This window comes from Phascolarctos cinereus, unplaced genomic scaffold (assembly GCF_003287225.1).
Source record: "Phascolarctos cinereus isolate Bilbo 61053 unplaced genomic scaffold, phaCin_HiC Scaffold_2;HRSCAF=192, whole genome shotgun sequence".
NCBI classification, from domain to species: Eukaryota; Metazoa; Chordata; class Mammalia; order Diprotodontia; family Phascolarctidae; genus Phascolarctos; species Phascolarctos cinereus.
Genome location: NW_027555625.1, coordinates 386,547,116 through 386,563,593, shown reverse-complemented (window position 1 = coordinate 386,563,593; position 16,478 = coordinate 386,547,116). Strand labels below are relative to the sequence as shown.

General features: G+C 40.4%; 1 protein-coding gene across 2 annotated transcripts in view; it reads right to left on the bottom strand.

The window, feature by feature from the left end:
- Positions 1-16,478, bottom strand: part of GRIA1 (glutamate ionotropic receptor AMPA type subunit 1) — a 347,675-nt gene that overhangs the window by 168,144 nt on the left and 163,053 nt on the right. For both annotated transcript variants that reach the window (XM_020978367.2, XM_020978364.2), the window contains exon 4: positions 9,809-9,993. In XM_020978367.2, the coding sequence (XP_020834026.1) occupies positions 9,809-9,993 (185 nt within the window). The remainder of the gene's footprint in view (positions 1-9,808; positions 9,994-16,478) is intronic.

Sequence of the window (16,478 nt, the reverse complement as noted above, 5' to 3'; positions counted from 1 at the left end):
CATGCTTCCCATCCACCAAAAAGATGGTGAACTATAACAGAATGAGCAGGCATTTTATAGGTGACCAATGGATTTATTTGCTTTGCTTGATTGTGTTTAAGATAGAAGTGAGGATGGGGGGAGTAGAGATCTAACTGTAGGGACAGTCACTGGGAAGTGTCAGTGACATAAAAACAAAAAAAGTGAGCATCAGTAAAACATCTGAAAAGGAAGAAAAAAAGAAACTCCTTCAGCTAAGACAAACCAGCAACTCTCTAATTTATAGCTTTAGGTCTTAATCTGTGGGGGTCCATGGATAGAATTCAGGAGATCTGTGACCTTAGATGGGAAAAATACATCTTTATTTTCACTAACCTCTAACAGAAATTTAGCATTTCCTTCAATTACATATTGAAAACAAATACACAAGCAAACAAACAACACAAAACCTACAACAGTATGGGAACCCAGGTAGCACAGTGGTAGTCTGGAGTCAGGAAGACTCATCTTTGTGAGTTCAAATCTAGCTTCAGACACTTACTAGCTGTGTGACCCTGGGCAAGTCACTTAACCCTGTTTGCCTCAGTTTCCTCACCACTCCAGTATCTTTGCCAAGAAAACCTCAAATGGGGTCACAAAGAGCTGGATATAACTTAAACAAGTGAACAACAACACTATTCCAAGAAGGAGCCCATAGGTTTCACTTGACTATCAAAGGGGTTCATAAGACAAAAAAGGCATTGAACCTCTGCCTTAGAGAGTTAATGATCACAGCCAAGACATGTCAGATGTGGAACTTAAAACCCAGATCTTCCTGATGCACAGGCCAGGTCTCTATCTACTATGCAGGACCTTTTCTTATAGGGAGATATTGCTATCTAAATTTTGCCCATGAGAATCGGAGGCCCAGAGGGTAGGAGTAATTTGTCTAAAGCTGCATAGTCAGTAAGAAGCATAGGTCTCCTTGGGCTTAGCTCCACAGCTCTTCCAACCACATTATGATGCCTCATTCCAGGTCTTCAAGACTCCATCCTAGAACAGCAAACCAATGACTTCAACCAGCAAGGACAGGAAAGAATATTTGACCAAAGTCATCACAATCATGGAGTGAAGAAAGAAGATGAGTGTTCATTTGAAACAACTGTCATGTAAGGGAGAGTGTTTACCAGGGAATCAGGTCCCACCTTGGCCTCTAACCCACTGTGTGACCTTGGACAAGGGAAGTGGGGAAAGGGGGAGGGAATAGGCATTTACCTAGTGCCTATTTTGTGCCAGGCATTGTTAAGTGCTTTAAGAATACCTCATGTTGGGGCAGGTAGGTGGTTCAGTGAATAGAGCACCGGCCCTGGAGTCAGGAGGACCTGAGTTCAAAACCGGCCTCAGATCAAACACTTGACCCTAGATGTGTGACCCTGGGCAAGTCACTTAACTCCATTGCCTCACCCCCCCAATAAACAACAACAACAACAACAAAAAGAACACCTCACATGATCCTCACGACAACTTTGTGAGGCAGTTGCTATTCATATCCTCATTTTACAGCTGAGAAAACTGAGGCTAACAAAGGTTAAGTGACTTGCATTGGGAAACATAACTAGTAGGTGTCTGAGGCTGGATTTGACTTCATGCCTCCCTGATTCTAGGCTCAGTGCTCAATCTATTACGCCACCTAGAGGCAGCTTCCCTTCTCTAAGGCTCAGTTTTCTTATCAGTTAAATGAGGAAGCTAGAATAAATTAGGTAACTGATATTTATAACATGCTTTAAAATTTGCATAACCCTTTAAATATACTATCTCATTTGAGCCTCACAACATGCCTATGAGGAAGGTACTACTGGTATTATGATCTCCTTTTCTTGATAAAGAAACTGAGGCTCAGTGGCTTTTACATTGGCTCACAGCTGGGGAAGTTTCGGAGGCAGGGTACAGACCTTGGGTTCCGTTACTGTTAGTTCAGCACTATCCACGAGGGCATCTTGTCTCTCTAACTGGAGGATCTTTAAGATCTAGTGCTAGTGCTAATGTCTTAGGACAACATCTTTCATTTGTGCCGCGTTTTATACTTAGCAAAACTTTCATTTCCAGGGTGTCAGTGGATCATCCTCCAAAACCCCTGAGCTAAGTAGGGCAGTTGTTATTAAAGACGAGGTAACCAAGACAGACAGGTAGGGATTTTTGCCCAGTATCTTGACAGGAGGGATATCATCTGATATAATTCTCTAACTTTGAAATACAAACACCTAATTTGGTTTTATTATGGAATTATATAGTCATATAATCATGGAAACTTAGCGCTAGAAGAGACCTAAGAGAGCATCTGGACCACTTTTCTAATTTTGTAGATTAGGAAATAGAGACTCAGAGAGAGGAACTGGCTTGTAAAAGGTCACATTAGGAACTGATGGCAGCATTGGTATGGCCAGATTTTCAGATTTTAAGAAAGATTAAAGTGTGGGATGAAAGAACACTAGGCTTGGGCATGATCGCCCTGGTTTTCTGTCCTGGCTCTCTCACTCATTACAGTGCTTTCTGTAAAAGAAGGGCTAAGGGGTGCATGTGCATGTGTGTGTGTGTGTGTGTGTGTGTGTGTAGCACATTTCAAGCTCCATATGAGTCCATAGTGCAATATAGAAATGAAAAAAGCTAATGCAATTTTAAGCTTCATTAAGTAAAGCATAAGGTTCTAAATACCTGTGGTACCACGCCCTGTCAGACCAGAACTGGAACAGTGTTTAGTTCTGGGAGCCACATAGTGGGTGGGACTTCGACAAGTTGGAAAGTATAGGAAGAAGAGTAATCAGGATGGTAAATAAATGGAGATAATATTCAAGATTAGTTGAAGGAACTGGGCACTTTTATCCCATGGAAAAGATGACTTCAGAGGACCTGTTAGCTGTCTTCTAATATTTAGAAAGCTGGTATGTGGAAGAAAGGTTAGATTTGTTCTTTATAGCCATAGCGAGAAGAACCAGGAGTTATAGTCACCAAAGAATAGTTTCTTCAGAAGATTTCAGGAAGAGGAAGATTTCCGTCTGATGTAAGGAAAAACTTTCCTAACAGCGAGAACTATCTATAAGTGCAATGGACTTCTTCGAGAAAAGAGCTTCCCTCTCAATTGAAGGCTAGATGCCTACTTGCTGGGGGCATCTTATGGGAATTCCTCTACAGATAATAATCAAACTAAGTGGCCCCTCAAGACCCTCCCAATTTTCCCAATGTAGTTATCTATTCAGGGCTGTGCTGCAGACTACTTGTACTAGCTTGCAGGAGTTGATTATTAAATTTTCAGTGTGAGCATTTACATTTTGAAATCACATCTCAAATTAGGGCTTGATTTATTATTTTGTTGATTTTCCAGACTTAATAAACTAATGTAGAAAATGTTAGCAATATAGATTAATCTTTAAAGTACGTTGTACATAGACCTTCCCCCTCTGGAAAGCTGATTGCTAAGCATTTATAAGCATAGTCTTGTACCTATATGACCATGAGAAAGTGGATTCACCTCCCTGGTACTCAGTTTCTGCCTCTGTAAAATGAGGTTAGACTAGGGGTTTCAAACTAACCTTCCACAAAATTCCCCAGTATAATGAGAACCAGATTAAAATGTAACTGGAAAATGTTTAACAAAATAAATAAAAAAAATAATACAACACAGATAATGTTAAGTTGTGGTTTTCTAAGTCAAAATGCAGGGATTCATTTCTATTTGGGTTTAGATTAGATAACCTCTGCACTAGACAACTTCTAAGGTCTCCTTCAACTTTCAATCCTATTATTTTAAGTCTTAATTCTGCCACTTATTAGTGGTAAGTCTGGGGGCAAGTCACTACTTCTTTAGGAACCTAAGCTTTCTCTCTTCATTCCTCATTGGTAAAAAGAAGATAACCATAGAGCACATAGCTCACAGGGTTTTTGTGAGGGAAGTGTTATATAAATTGTATAGTATTATATGAAGGTGAGCTTTTTATTCTTTTAATTGTTTTCTCTACACCACATTGGCAAGATGTTACTCCAAAATTCTCAGTGGCAGCTATGATATTTAACAGGGGACATCCAAATAGAACACTAGCCCTCACAGAGGAGATCAATAAGCTCTGGTTTTAGCTATGTATGACTAGAGTAAAATCTTTTCTGGTCCCTCCATCTTCTTCTCGCAAAATGGGGTAATAAACTTAATCCACTGCTTTTCTCACCAAGACTACAAAGAAAATATAAATGCATATGAGACACGCTTGAACTTTTCTTATAACTGAATAAATTTTCAGGGTTATTAAAATCCATACCCAGACATCTACTTAATTGGATGTATGTGAATAGCGGCTCACACATTTTTATAGGGGGATAATTAAATGCAGGAGCAAACAATGGATTCTCTGAAATGGAGGTTAAGGCTGTGAAATTCTAGCCCCAGGAATTGCAAACCTACTGGGATGAGAGTTTTATGGATAATCCCTCATCACTTCTTCATCTTGTTGTCATATGGTTTGATGCACTTTCAATACTGAGATATATTTATTATAAACCTTCTATTAAACACAGAGCAGTTAAATAAAAATTTGCTCAGTGTGAAGCAGCACATTTCCCAGTGCGAAATCTCCCCTACAGCCAGGTCCATTTTCTTTATCCCTCACTTAGCCTTCCCACTCCAATTCTAGTGGTGAAATTGGAAATGCCAGAAAACCAAAGGTAGGAGATCTGGGTTATTATCGGGTCCTAGCCAATGATATGCTGTGACACCCTCTTGGGGGCTCATTTTCTTCATTTCTAAGACAAAAGGGCTTGGATTAGGGGACCTCTAAAATCCTTTCGGACTCTGATATTCTGCGACCTTCGGAAAATCTATTAATTGTTCTGAGCCTTTATTTCCTCGTCTGTAAAATGAGGATAATTATTTCCGTCCTGCCTATTCATGAAGATGTTACCAGCATCAATGAGATAATGAATGGGAAATGCCTTAAAGTACTGTAGAAATCTGTGCTTTTAATATTAGACGTGGTAAAAAAAAATCCCAGATAAACATGTTAGATCCTAAAAAAATAAAGATTTGGATTTTAATGACTGCTCTAATTTGCTTGTTCTTTTATAGCAAAGTTAGTACAATACAGGTCAGGTCAGCACCATACTAACAGGACTTTCCTTATTTTCCAATCTATTATGCGAGGTGATAATACATGAGATATTATACGTAAAATCCTTTCTAAACTTTGAAATAGTTTATCAATGTCAACTATTATTATCATTGTAATCTGTATAATAGTTACGTGAACTTCCAGGGGCAAAGCCTATTAGTCCCATTTTATTGAGGAGGAAACCGAGGCCCAGAGAAATATTCTATACCCATAGCTGCAGAGTGAGTTAGGGGATAGAGCTGGAATAGGTGTCAGGCCTGCTTGTTTCCAACCCAGAACGAGGCTCACAAGATGACAGCTACTGCCATAGTCAAGAGATTCTTCACAGGGTAGCAGACTAAGCTAGTCATGTGAGTTCCTGTGGCAGATTTCGTTATTGGTTTTTCTCTTTCCTATGTCCAGGAGATGATCTTTGCCAACCAATCTAGCTGTGGAGAATGAACAAGGACACTAATGATTCTCTGTGATGCTTGTTAACAATGTTTTCATTATGGCCCCCATTAGCTTTCTACAATCAGCATGATTAGCACTTCATCTGAATTCACTCCTTTTCCAAGTTAGGATGTCAAAGCACAGAACATAATATTCATGCTGGAAAGACTCTTAGAATACAGATGGACAGAATATAAGATCATACATTCAATCTCTTCTTTTTACAGATGAGCAAATTGAGGCAGCTAGGTGGTTCAGTGGATAGAGTGCTGGGCCCAGAGTCAGAAAGAACTGAGTTCAAAGCCAGCTTCAGATACTTACTATCTGTGTGACCCTGGGCAAGTCACTTAACCTCTGTTTGCCTTAATCCACTGGAGAAGGAAATGGTGAACCACTCCAATATCCTTTGCCAAGAAAATTCCACGGACAGTATGGTCCATGGAGTCACGAAGAGTCTGACATGACCAAACAATGACACACTCAGGCACAGAGAGGGGGAATGACTTGCAAGGGTCCTAAGCCTAATTAAGCAGATCTGAGACTAGAATTCTAGTCTCCTTTCTGCCTCCTTCCCCCATATCCTCTCAGGGCTATTGTCACTGATGTCACTAATGCCTCTAAAGTGAGAATACAATGGAATGGCACACCAAGTTCTCAATACTGTCTAGTACAAGTTTGTGAGGAAAAAAGAACAACTTGTTAATGTCAGTCCATCAGAAAGCACTTACTGAGCACCTACTCTGTTCCAGTTGCAGATGTGGAAATGGGAGAACGGAGGTCAGGCCTGCACAACATACGCCCCCCAAAGCATCCCGGGGGTCAAATGTTGTGCAGGCCTGTTTTGCATCTTCTACGTTTTTCACGGGCCACCTGAAATCCTTTGGCAGGCCATAACAGGCACTTGGGCCATACGTTGTGCAGGCCTGACCTAGGGCATGAACTCTTTGTACCATACAATGAAATCCCTTGCTTGTCTCTGCCTTGTTAGAAGATATGATGCCCAGAATGGTCTGCATTGCATTAACTCCTGAGGGGAACCTGGCACCTAGAGATACAGAATCTCTAACCTCCTGCAGGCTGTATGAGTAGCGCTGAGTTGGCAAAGCTGACATAAACACTTAGGCTCAATAGTCCTGAGGATGGTTAATAGAACTGAGTGAGGACAAAAACAATACGCTTAATATTTACCATTTACAAGGCATTTTCCTATTCACAAAGAGACCAATTTTTGGACATGACCATTGTGAGAATTTGTTTTGCTTGATTATGAATATTTATTAGAAACCTTTTCTGTTTTTCCCCCAGTGTGTGTTGGGTAGGTAGAGGGGAAGAAAAAACATAGTTATTAATTGGAAAAATAAAATTTCACTTGAAAAGCAACTACTTTGTGAGGTAGGCAAATAGTTCAAATATTGTTATCACCATTTAACAGATGAAAAAATTGCATCTCAGAGAGAAGTGATTTACATAAGGCCACACACAGCTAATCTGTGTCAGATCTCAATCTTCTCCTGGACCACTAATCCTTCCATGCTCTCTTCTTTTAAAATGGTCCCAATTGGTTATATAGCATTGCTTAGAAATCTTTGTAAAGTGTAATTTTTGCTAATTGATTTTTATGAACATGCATTACTTATCAACCCAAATAAGCTCCTCAAACATTTATTTCTCCTAGCAATAGGCCTGCTTTGTGGTCCCTTGGGAGTCTGAAGAACAGTGTCATGGTATTTGGCTAATGAGCATGTGAGTTGAGGTCACTATAACCCTTAGCACAAGGCACAATATGATTACAGTGGGGCATGAAATCTAGTCTTTCCTTGGAAACATGAGCATATTCTATGAACTGGAAGAAAGGAAAGCTATCTTGTAGATTTTCAGACTCATGGTGACATTTGGGGAAAGGAACAGTACTCGAGACCTAAAGCACCATTCTGCTCTCACGTTCTATATTCTACACCAGGGCTAACATCACCTGGGGTCCCTTCTAACTCTGACATTCTATATTCTAGGGCCCCTTAGCTCTGACATTGTATATTCTGTTTTCCAACATTCTACATTCTAAATCAGAGATATCAAATATCCTTAGGCAACATTCCCAACTGCTACTTAACTTGATTAAAATGTTATTGGGACAGATTTAACAAAACAAAAATACAATAGAACACAGATGATGTTAATATATTGTCTTCAATTGTTCTGAGCTATTTTCCATTTCTAACATGCTATGTCCTGTGTTATAACAATGTCCTTGGATTCTTGTACTATGCTGTCTTCTAGTTTCGAAGCTTTGAAGCTTTCCTACAGCATATGGATTGTGTTCTGACATGAATTTCTGCTATTTAAAATATGACCAAGCGTATGGGTCAACTTCTGGCAAGAATTAATACCTTGTTTATGATGCCTTTTTTCTGCCTTATTAACTCTTATGTGTGGGGGTAGTGGGGGTGAATGGGACAGTTCTTCTGTCTAGTTAATGTAGTCCATGGATTGAACAACTTGCTCTCTCTGCTAGTACCCAGGGCCCTGTTAACTCTCAGATCTGGGTACCTCTTACCTAAATTGTGAAGTACCTGTAAGCTTCCTGTCCTTAAGGGTTCAGATATTGTCATGGAAACAGAGTTGCTCCATAGTTGGAACTCAGTCCTTTATGCTGGGAGTTAGAGCTTGAGACACCTATGAGTCACATCCCATGGCAAGTCAGTAATTGTCTGAAAGCTCATTGGGACAACTAACTTTCCTTCCTAATACCATCAGTTGACTGATTCCTAAAAATGTAGAGTTTAACATTCTTACTAAACTAACTACAATAGCATCCAACAGGTCTTTCCACCTCCTTACTCTCTTGTCCTTTAATTCATCCTTCATACATGGGCAGACATCTTTCTAACAATGTAGATATTGTTATGTCACTCCTCTATAATGGTTTCCCAGAGTCAGAATCCTTAGCTTGTCATTCAAAGTTCTCTCAGACATGCCCCTATCTTAACTTATCTCATTCTACTGCCCTCCCTGGACTCCATCCATTTTAGCTATGCTTTCCACTGCATGCATTCTGAGCTTTCTTGCCTTTCTTCCCTTATTCTTGTTGAACAATACCCTCTTTCCTCCCTCTTCCTGTACTGAATTCCTATCTAGCCCTTTAAAGTTCAAATTAGACACCATTTTCTCCAGGAAACCTTACTATTCCTAAATAGGTGAGACTTCCATCCTCCCCCTTGGACCTCATGAAACATTAGGTTTGCACCTCTCGCATACACATGTTTTATTTTGTACTGCACTCACGTGTATATTGTTTTCCCAACTGGTCTGCAAACTTCATGAGGATAAGATTGGTGCCTTATCTAAACTTTCTATCTTGCCTAGCACATAGTCAGAGTTCTGAACACAGTAGAAACTTGATAAATATTTGCTGATTTGTACTGAAACCTCTGAAATTCTCACATGAAGGTAATCAGTAAGGAAATAAAGTTTCTGTGTTCTTTTTGTGTGTATAAGTTATCTTTTTTTACCCAAGAGTTCTAATTTTAGGGATGAGGTCTATATTCAAGGACAGCCAACAGTTGGAACGATATGGTACTACACCACAGACAAACATCCCTAGATGTTAATCATATCAGCTCATCATATTCTTTCGACCCTTCTGGAAAGGTGACGTCAGCAGCTTGGAGTTTTTACAGCTTTTGGAGGGTTCTACAGCTCTGGCAGAGCCCTGAGGCTCCCAGACTTATAACCACCCATATGTTATACTCATAACCACTTCCTGGCAGATGTAGTAATAGTAGTAGCGATAATAATAATAATAATAATAATAATAATAACAATAATAATAATAATGTCCATTTCTATAGTGATTTAAGGCTTTACAAAGAACTTTCCTTACAGAAACCTTATGAAGATATCACTACCCTGTGAAATATTATTATCCCCATTTTATGGCTGAAGAAACTAAAGCTCAGAGAGGTGAAAAGATTTGCTTACAGTCACACAGCTAGTGAGTGTCAGGGCCAGGAGGGAAACCCAGGTCCCTTCTGATTTCTAATTCTGTGCTCTTTCTAGTACCTATTATACTGCCTTTTTAGGCTGTCAATATATAGTAATAGGGGTACTTTCCATGTGCTTTCCTATTGGTGAACACCAAGGACAAACAATGCAATCTTTCAATCTTCTATCTCATCTGTTCCCCCTTGTCCCTTGCCTTATCCTCTACTAGATAAGGCTCTTTCAGCCAGAGATCCCATGCCAGAAGGTTGCTGCCAGAACGTTACCTGGCCCAGGATGGCATTGAGGCGCTCTGATTCACAGTCCACTACCACCAGCCGGTCCTTCTTCTTCCCTAGGTCTTGAAAAAGCATCCGATAGCCCTCCTCTGTTGTTGTTAAGATGTTGACAGCTGTCACTTGCCAGTTCTTCTCGGCAGCGGTGTCTAGGACTTTCTGTAGGACTGACAACCCTAGGGTGGGGAAATTGAGGAGAGAGAGAGAAAGAGAAGATTCTAAAGGAACTTGAAGGTCCATTGAGGAACTCAACTTCCATCCCCCCCCCCAGACCCTCATTTGCGATCCCATACTCATTCCAGTCTAACTATCCAAAGCCTTGCTCAGGTTCCACTTCTTTCTAAAAGCATTGCAATTTTACCCTAGTACCCCACTGACCTCATTCTTTTCTGAATTCCTGGGACACTGACTGTCTAAAGCCTTCATGTGTCCACCTGTCACACTCTACAATATTTCCATAGTACTTTACAGTTTACAGAAAGCCTCCCTGTGAATCAGGTGGAACAAAATATGCGTATTCCCAGCATGGTATAGTTGACAGAGAACTGGACTTGGAAGCAGGAAGATGTGGGTTCCAGTCTGTCCTCTGACTCATACTGCCTGTGTGACTGGGCCAAGTAAATTAACTTCTCAATACCCCCAGGCAATTCTCTAAGCCTATAGATTGCTGAGAAAGTGCCGACTTGAACTTGAACAGGCAGAAGGGATTTCTTCATCAGGGAGGTCCCCATATCAGCAAAATCACAAGTCCAATCTCTATTTCTAGTTTATTTCTGTGTTAAAGATGAGGAAATAACTCTTGGAGATATTAAAAACTCAAGCTGTGTGACACAGAGCAGGAAGAACCCTGGATATAGAATCAGATGACCTGGGGTTGGATCCTTGGCTCTACGAAGAGCCTAGTATGATCTATGATCACTCACTTGCCCTCTCTAGGGCTAAGTTTTCTCAGCTGTAAAATGAGGGGGTTGGATTAGATGATTGTAGAGCTTTCTTTCATTTCTAGATTCATGATCCTACAAATGGTTTCTTCTCTGTTATATAGCTAGCTCAGTCTCAATGCAGGCTGAATTTTTCAAGTATAAGTTTAACAATTTTAAAGTATGTCTTTTTAGAGGAGTAGCTTCTATATTTTGGAGGGTCTGTAAGATCAATCCAATAAGTGCCATAGCAGGGACTCAAGCCCAGGTCTTTGGATTCCAAGTCCAGTGCTTCTGGCACCATGACACGTTTCCTCTCAGACTAAGCTTCTCAAGGAAAGGGTCAGTGTCTTACTCTTCTTTCTAACCCTAGGGGTCACACCTGGTTCTGGGTACATAGTAGGTGCTCAACAAACAAGAATTGGCTGATAGATTCAAATATTTCTGCTGTTGCTGTCTCTTCCAAGACTCTTTTTGTGTTTGCCTGGAGTTCTTTTTCAAAGCTTTTAGGTCAGATATTCAATGGGGCCGAGCCTCCCTAAGGGAAGCCTGGGTCATGGCTGGTTACCGAGCTACTTCTGTGTGGAAAATGTTTTTGTTTTTCTTCTCATTCCCCAAGCCTCATCACTTCACAAAGCAGTTTCTTCCTCTAAATAGCCCTTTTCTGGCTGGAACCCAGGGCTCCGCTGTCAGACCCAGGAAACTGTTGAAAGAAGGTAACAGGAAGGAACAAGAGGGCAGAGGAAGGGAGGAGCGGGCCTCCCTGTCTCCTGTTTTTAATTCCAACCTATCTTACACTTAAAACTGCCAGACCAGCCTTCTAAAATTTCCCTTTCATCATAGAATGCCCCTGCTCCAGAACTAGCAATAGCTCCCGGTGTTTATCATGCAAAATAGGAACTCATCAGTCCGGTTTTTTAGGACTTGAATAATGGAGCCTAACCCTGCCCCTCTGACCTTATCTCCCACTGCTGCCTAATATTCGCACTCCTATGGAGGCACTGTGTTCATCCAAAGCACCTGAGCAGGAGTGAGGAACCTATGGCTTTCTAGGTCCTCGGGCGCGGCCTTTTGACTGAGCCCAAATTTTAGAGAACACATCCTTTTATTAAGGGGATTTGTTCAACGAAGTTTGGATTCAGTCAAAGGGCCACACTTGAGGACCTAGAAAGTCACATGTGGCCTCAAAGCCACAGGTTCCCCACCCTGCACCAAAGCCTCACTCTGAAACTGATTTTCACTCATTCATTCCTTGCTATCTCCCCTACATATCCATATCTTAATTATTCTTCAAAGTCCAGTTCAGATTTTGTGTGTTCCCTGATCTTCCTAGAATCAAACAATATCAAAGACGGGAAAGGATCTTGTAACATAAATTATTAGGGCAAAAAGGGACCACCTGTAGAGGCTGAGCAGCTCCTGGTACAGTAGATAGAGTGCTGAGCCTAGACTCAGGAACACTCCTCTTCCAGAATTCAAATCTAGCCTCAGACACTTAGTAGCTGTGTGACCTTGGGCAAGTCACTTAATCTCCGTTTGCCTCAGTTTCCTTTTCTGTAAAATGAGCTGGAGAAGGAAATGGCAAGCCACTCCAGTATTTCTGCTAAGAAAATCCAAATAGGATTTTCATAAAGAATCAGACATGACTGAAAAACAAACAAACAAACGACAGAAGTCCTCTAATCCAGCACTTCTTAAGCTGTGGGTTGTGACCCCACATGGGATTTAAGAGGTGCTGAAGGGGTTGTGAGTGCAAAACATTTAAGAAGCCCTGATCTAATCCAAACTCTTCATTTTTCAGGTGAGGAAACTGAGACTCAGAAAGGGGAAAGAATTTACTTGCCCAATTGAGATATAAGCTACGTAGCTCAGATCCTTTAATGCTGAGTAAGCAATCTGGGACACTGTCCAAGAAGGACTGATCACACACAGATTGTGCATCATGACGAGGTTCTGAAGCTCTGCTCAAAGTCCCCCAATGGTTCCCTATTACTTAAAACTCCTTAGTCTGACATTTAAGGTTCTTCATAATCTGGTTCAAACTTGTTTATTCAGACTAAATTCATATATCTGTTTTTACACACTACATACTGGACAAAACTCTCACTATCTCTGTGCATTTGTACACACCATACCCCATCCATAGGATGGATTTTCTTCTTATCTCTGTCTACTGAAATCCTTTTTCTTTATTAAGGCCCTGCTCAGGTATCACTTTTTCCTCGATAATCTTCTTCTTTTTTCCCCAATCCCACACTGTAAATGATCCTTCCCTCCCTGGAATCTCTCAGACTTTTCTGTCTGATCTTTCTTATGCACTTATCAGGGCAGCTAGGTGGCAAGACTCACCTTCCTGAGTTCAAATCTGGCCTCAGACACTTACTAGCTGTGTGACCCTGGGCAAGTTACTTATTCCTGTTTGCCTCAGTTGCCTCATCTGTAAAATGAGTTGCAGAAGGAAATGGCAAGTTACTCCAGTATGTTTGCCAAGAAAAACCCAAACTTTCCAACTAGGTGGCACAGTAGTTAGAGCACTGGCCCTGGAGTCAGGAGGACCTGAGTTCAAATCGAGCCTCAGACACATGACGCTTGCTAGCTGTGTGACCGTGAGCAAGTCACTTAACCCCATTGCCTACCCCAAAACAAACAAACAAAAAAGGAAACCCCACATGGAGTTACAAAGAGTCAGACACGACTGAAAAGACTGAGCAACCACACATGCATATATCACATTCTGACTTGTATCAAAGTTATTTGGATGCAATCCCATTCCCTCCACCGTGCTGTAACTTGTAGTAAAGCTCTGTTTTGATATCTTACTGTGGTGGGAGGCAGAGCAGTACAGTGGGGGAAGAGAACTGGATCTGGAGTCAGGGACCTAAGTTCAAATGCCACCTCCAATTTACTACTTGCGTCCCCATGCGACAACTTCCCTGTGCCTTATTTTCTTCATATATATAAAATGAACAGGTTGGACTAGATAATCTCTGCGGTCCCTTCTTGTTCTGTATCTATGATAGCAGGACCCCTGTGTCCTAAGGAATATACCAGTGAAGCTAAAATTAAGGTAGGTACCAAAGACGGAAAGGCTTTTATTATGGGCTCAGGGGCCAACTTCTTGCTACCTGAGTACATGCCTAGCTTGGTATTCCGTACTCATCACTGAAAGATTGGCCACCTTGTAAGTTGAAAAAAAAATCATTTACACCTAATACTTAAGAGATTCTTTGTTGCACAGGGATGGTTACTCCTTTTACCAGTGCAAATAGCAACTACCTTCATGCCTTTGTAGATGATTTCATGAGATTCAGTGGAAAGAAAAGAGGCCTGGTAGCAACAGATTTTAGATTAGACTATGGAACCTTAAACATAAAAAAAATTTGATTATTAATTACTTAAAAATACTAACTTCCCTCCAGTCCTAAATGTTCTAGGGTTATTTCTAGTTCTAACATTCTATATTCTCTTTTCTAAAGTGGTCACAGGTTCACAGAATACTAAATGTTCTTAGCTCAGTACACCAAATCATTGTCCATTTTTACAATAATTTTGGTTAAGAAATAGAAAAGTCAATTGGTGGAACAAATTAGGTTTATGACATACAGAAGCAAATGGACACAATAGCATAGCATTTGATAAGCCCAAAATAGCCTGACTACTGGGTAAAGACTTACTAAACAATAAAAACTGATGGGAAAACTGGAAATTAGTTTGGTAGAAACCAGCTATAGGCCAAAACTTCATACCACATGATAAAGGTAAGTTCCAAATGGGTACATGACTTAGAAATAAAAGGTGACATCATAGACAAATCAGAGCAGTAAGAAAGAAAGAAAGTATCTTTCTGTTCTATGGATAGGAGATGGATTCATGACTAAACAAGAGATAGAGAAGACCATAAAAAATAAAATGTATAATCTTCATTACATGAAATTTAAAAAGTTTCCCCCAAAAAACCAAAACCAATTCACCTAAAATTAGAAGGGAAATAGGGGGAAAATGTTTGCATCAAGTTTCTCTGGTAATTATCTTACTTCTAAGCTATATCAAATACTAATTAAAATTTGCAAGAATGAGAGCTGTTCTTCAATTAGTAACAATAGACTTTTAATTGCCAGAATCAATGGCCTTTTCTCAGTCCTCATGCTTCTTTACCTCTCTGCAGCCAATCTGAGCTGGCCAGTCTGCCTCGAGGTAAGCCACCACCCGTCCTAGCCCCCGCAACACTCTTGCTGAGTGCCCCATAAGCTAGAGAAGGAAATAGAAAACCACTCCAGTATCTCTGCCAAGAAAACCCCAAATGGGGTCATGAAGAGTCGGACATAACAGAAAAAAAAACTGAATAATGAGAAGCTGATTTGACACTGATGGCCTTTTGCTATATCATCATCTATGTCCTATTCCCTAACTGTGGGTATATCTCTAAGGCTCTGGACTGAGATTTCTTCTCCTCTCTTTCTATACCAGTTTTTTTTTTTTAAGGATCTCATCAGCTGTCATGAGTTGAATTATTATTTCCATGCATATAATTCCCAGTTATACATATCCAATCCTAGTATCTCTCTCTCTCTGAAGCTCCAGCTTTTTTTTTTTTTATTATTACTGGTTAGATATTTTGAGCTAGACATGCTAAGGACATTTGACTCCAACATGTCTAAGACAGAAATTACCAGCTCCCAATCTCATTCCTCTTCTTACCTTCCTATTTCTGTTCTATCCCATTAGGACATATGCTGTTTGACAGTAGATATAGTTTAATTCTTTGTATTTGTAAACCTAGCACTTGGCACAATTTTTGGCACATAGTAAATAATAATGGCTAGTTGATTAATTGATTGCCATGCAGGTTTGGATCTAGGAGCCATTCTTACCTCTTCTTTGTCATTCCCCACTCATATTCAGTCATTTGCCAAGTCTTTTTGATTTTCACTCCATGACACCTTTTACTTTTATTCTCTCACCTCTGCTCACATCAGAGTCACCCTACTTTGGGCCTTTTTCATATTTTAGATGACTTATTGCAACAGTCTCCTAATTGGGCTCCCTGTTTTAAGTCCCTTCTTTTTAAAATTCAGCCTTCACCCAGATGGCACATTTATATTCTTAAAGCCCAGGTCTGATCATGTCGCTCCCTTGGCCAAAAGGCTTCAGGGGGTCCCTAAGGCCTCTAGGATCAAATACAAATTTATTTGCTTGTCATTTAAAGACGTTTGTAATCTGGCTTCAGCCAACCTTTATAGGCTCCTTAAATATTACTCCCCTTCACACACTGCATTTTAGACAAACTGGCCTAATTGCTATGTACCATAGACAGCACTCTTATCTCCTTGCCTTTGGGTAGGTTGTCCCTCATATCAAATTCATTTCCCTCCTCACTTCCACCTATTAGAATCTGTAGCTATCTTCAAAGGTCTGTTCCTGTCACTTCTTACCGGAGGCTTTTTCTGATACCCCAGTTGCTAGTAGCCTCATCCCAAAATTACTATATATATATGTGTGTGTGTGTGTGTGTGTGTTGTATAGACACTAAATACATATATGTATATAAATATATACACATATATTGGGATTTACTAGTGTATATACATATTGTTCTTAGCTAATAGAATATAAACTCCTTGAGGGCAGACAGTTTCATTTTTATCCTAGTAGCTGTAGTACCTAGCCCTTTGCTAGGTACTACCTATGCTACCAGCACCTACTCCCTAATCTGAGGCCCTGGATGGGGACATGCGAGCCTC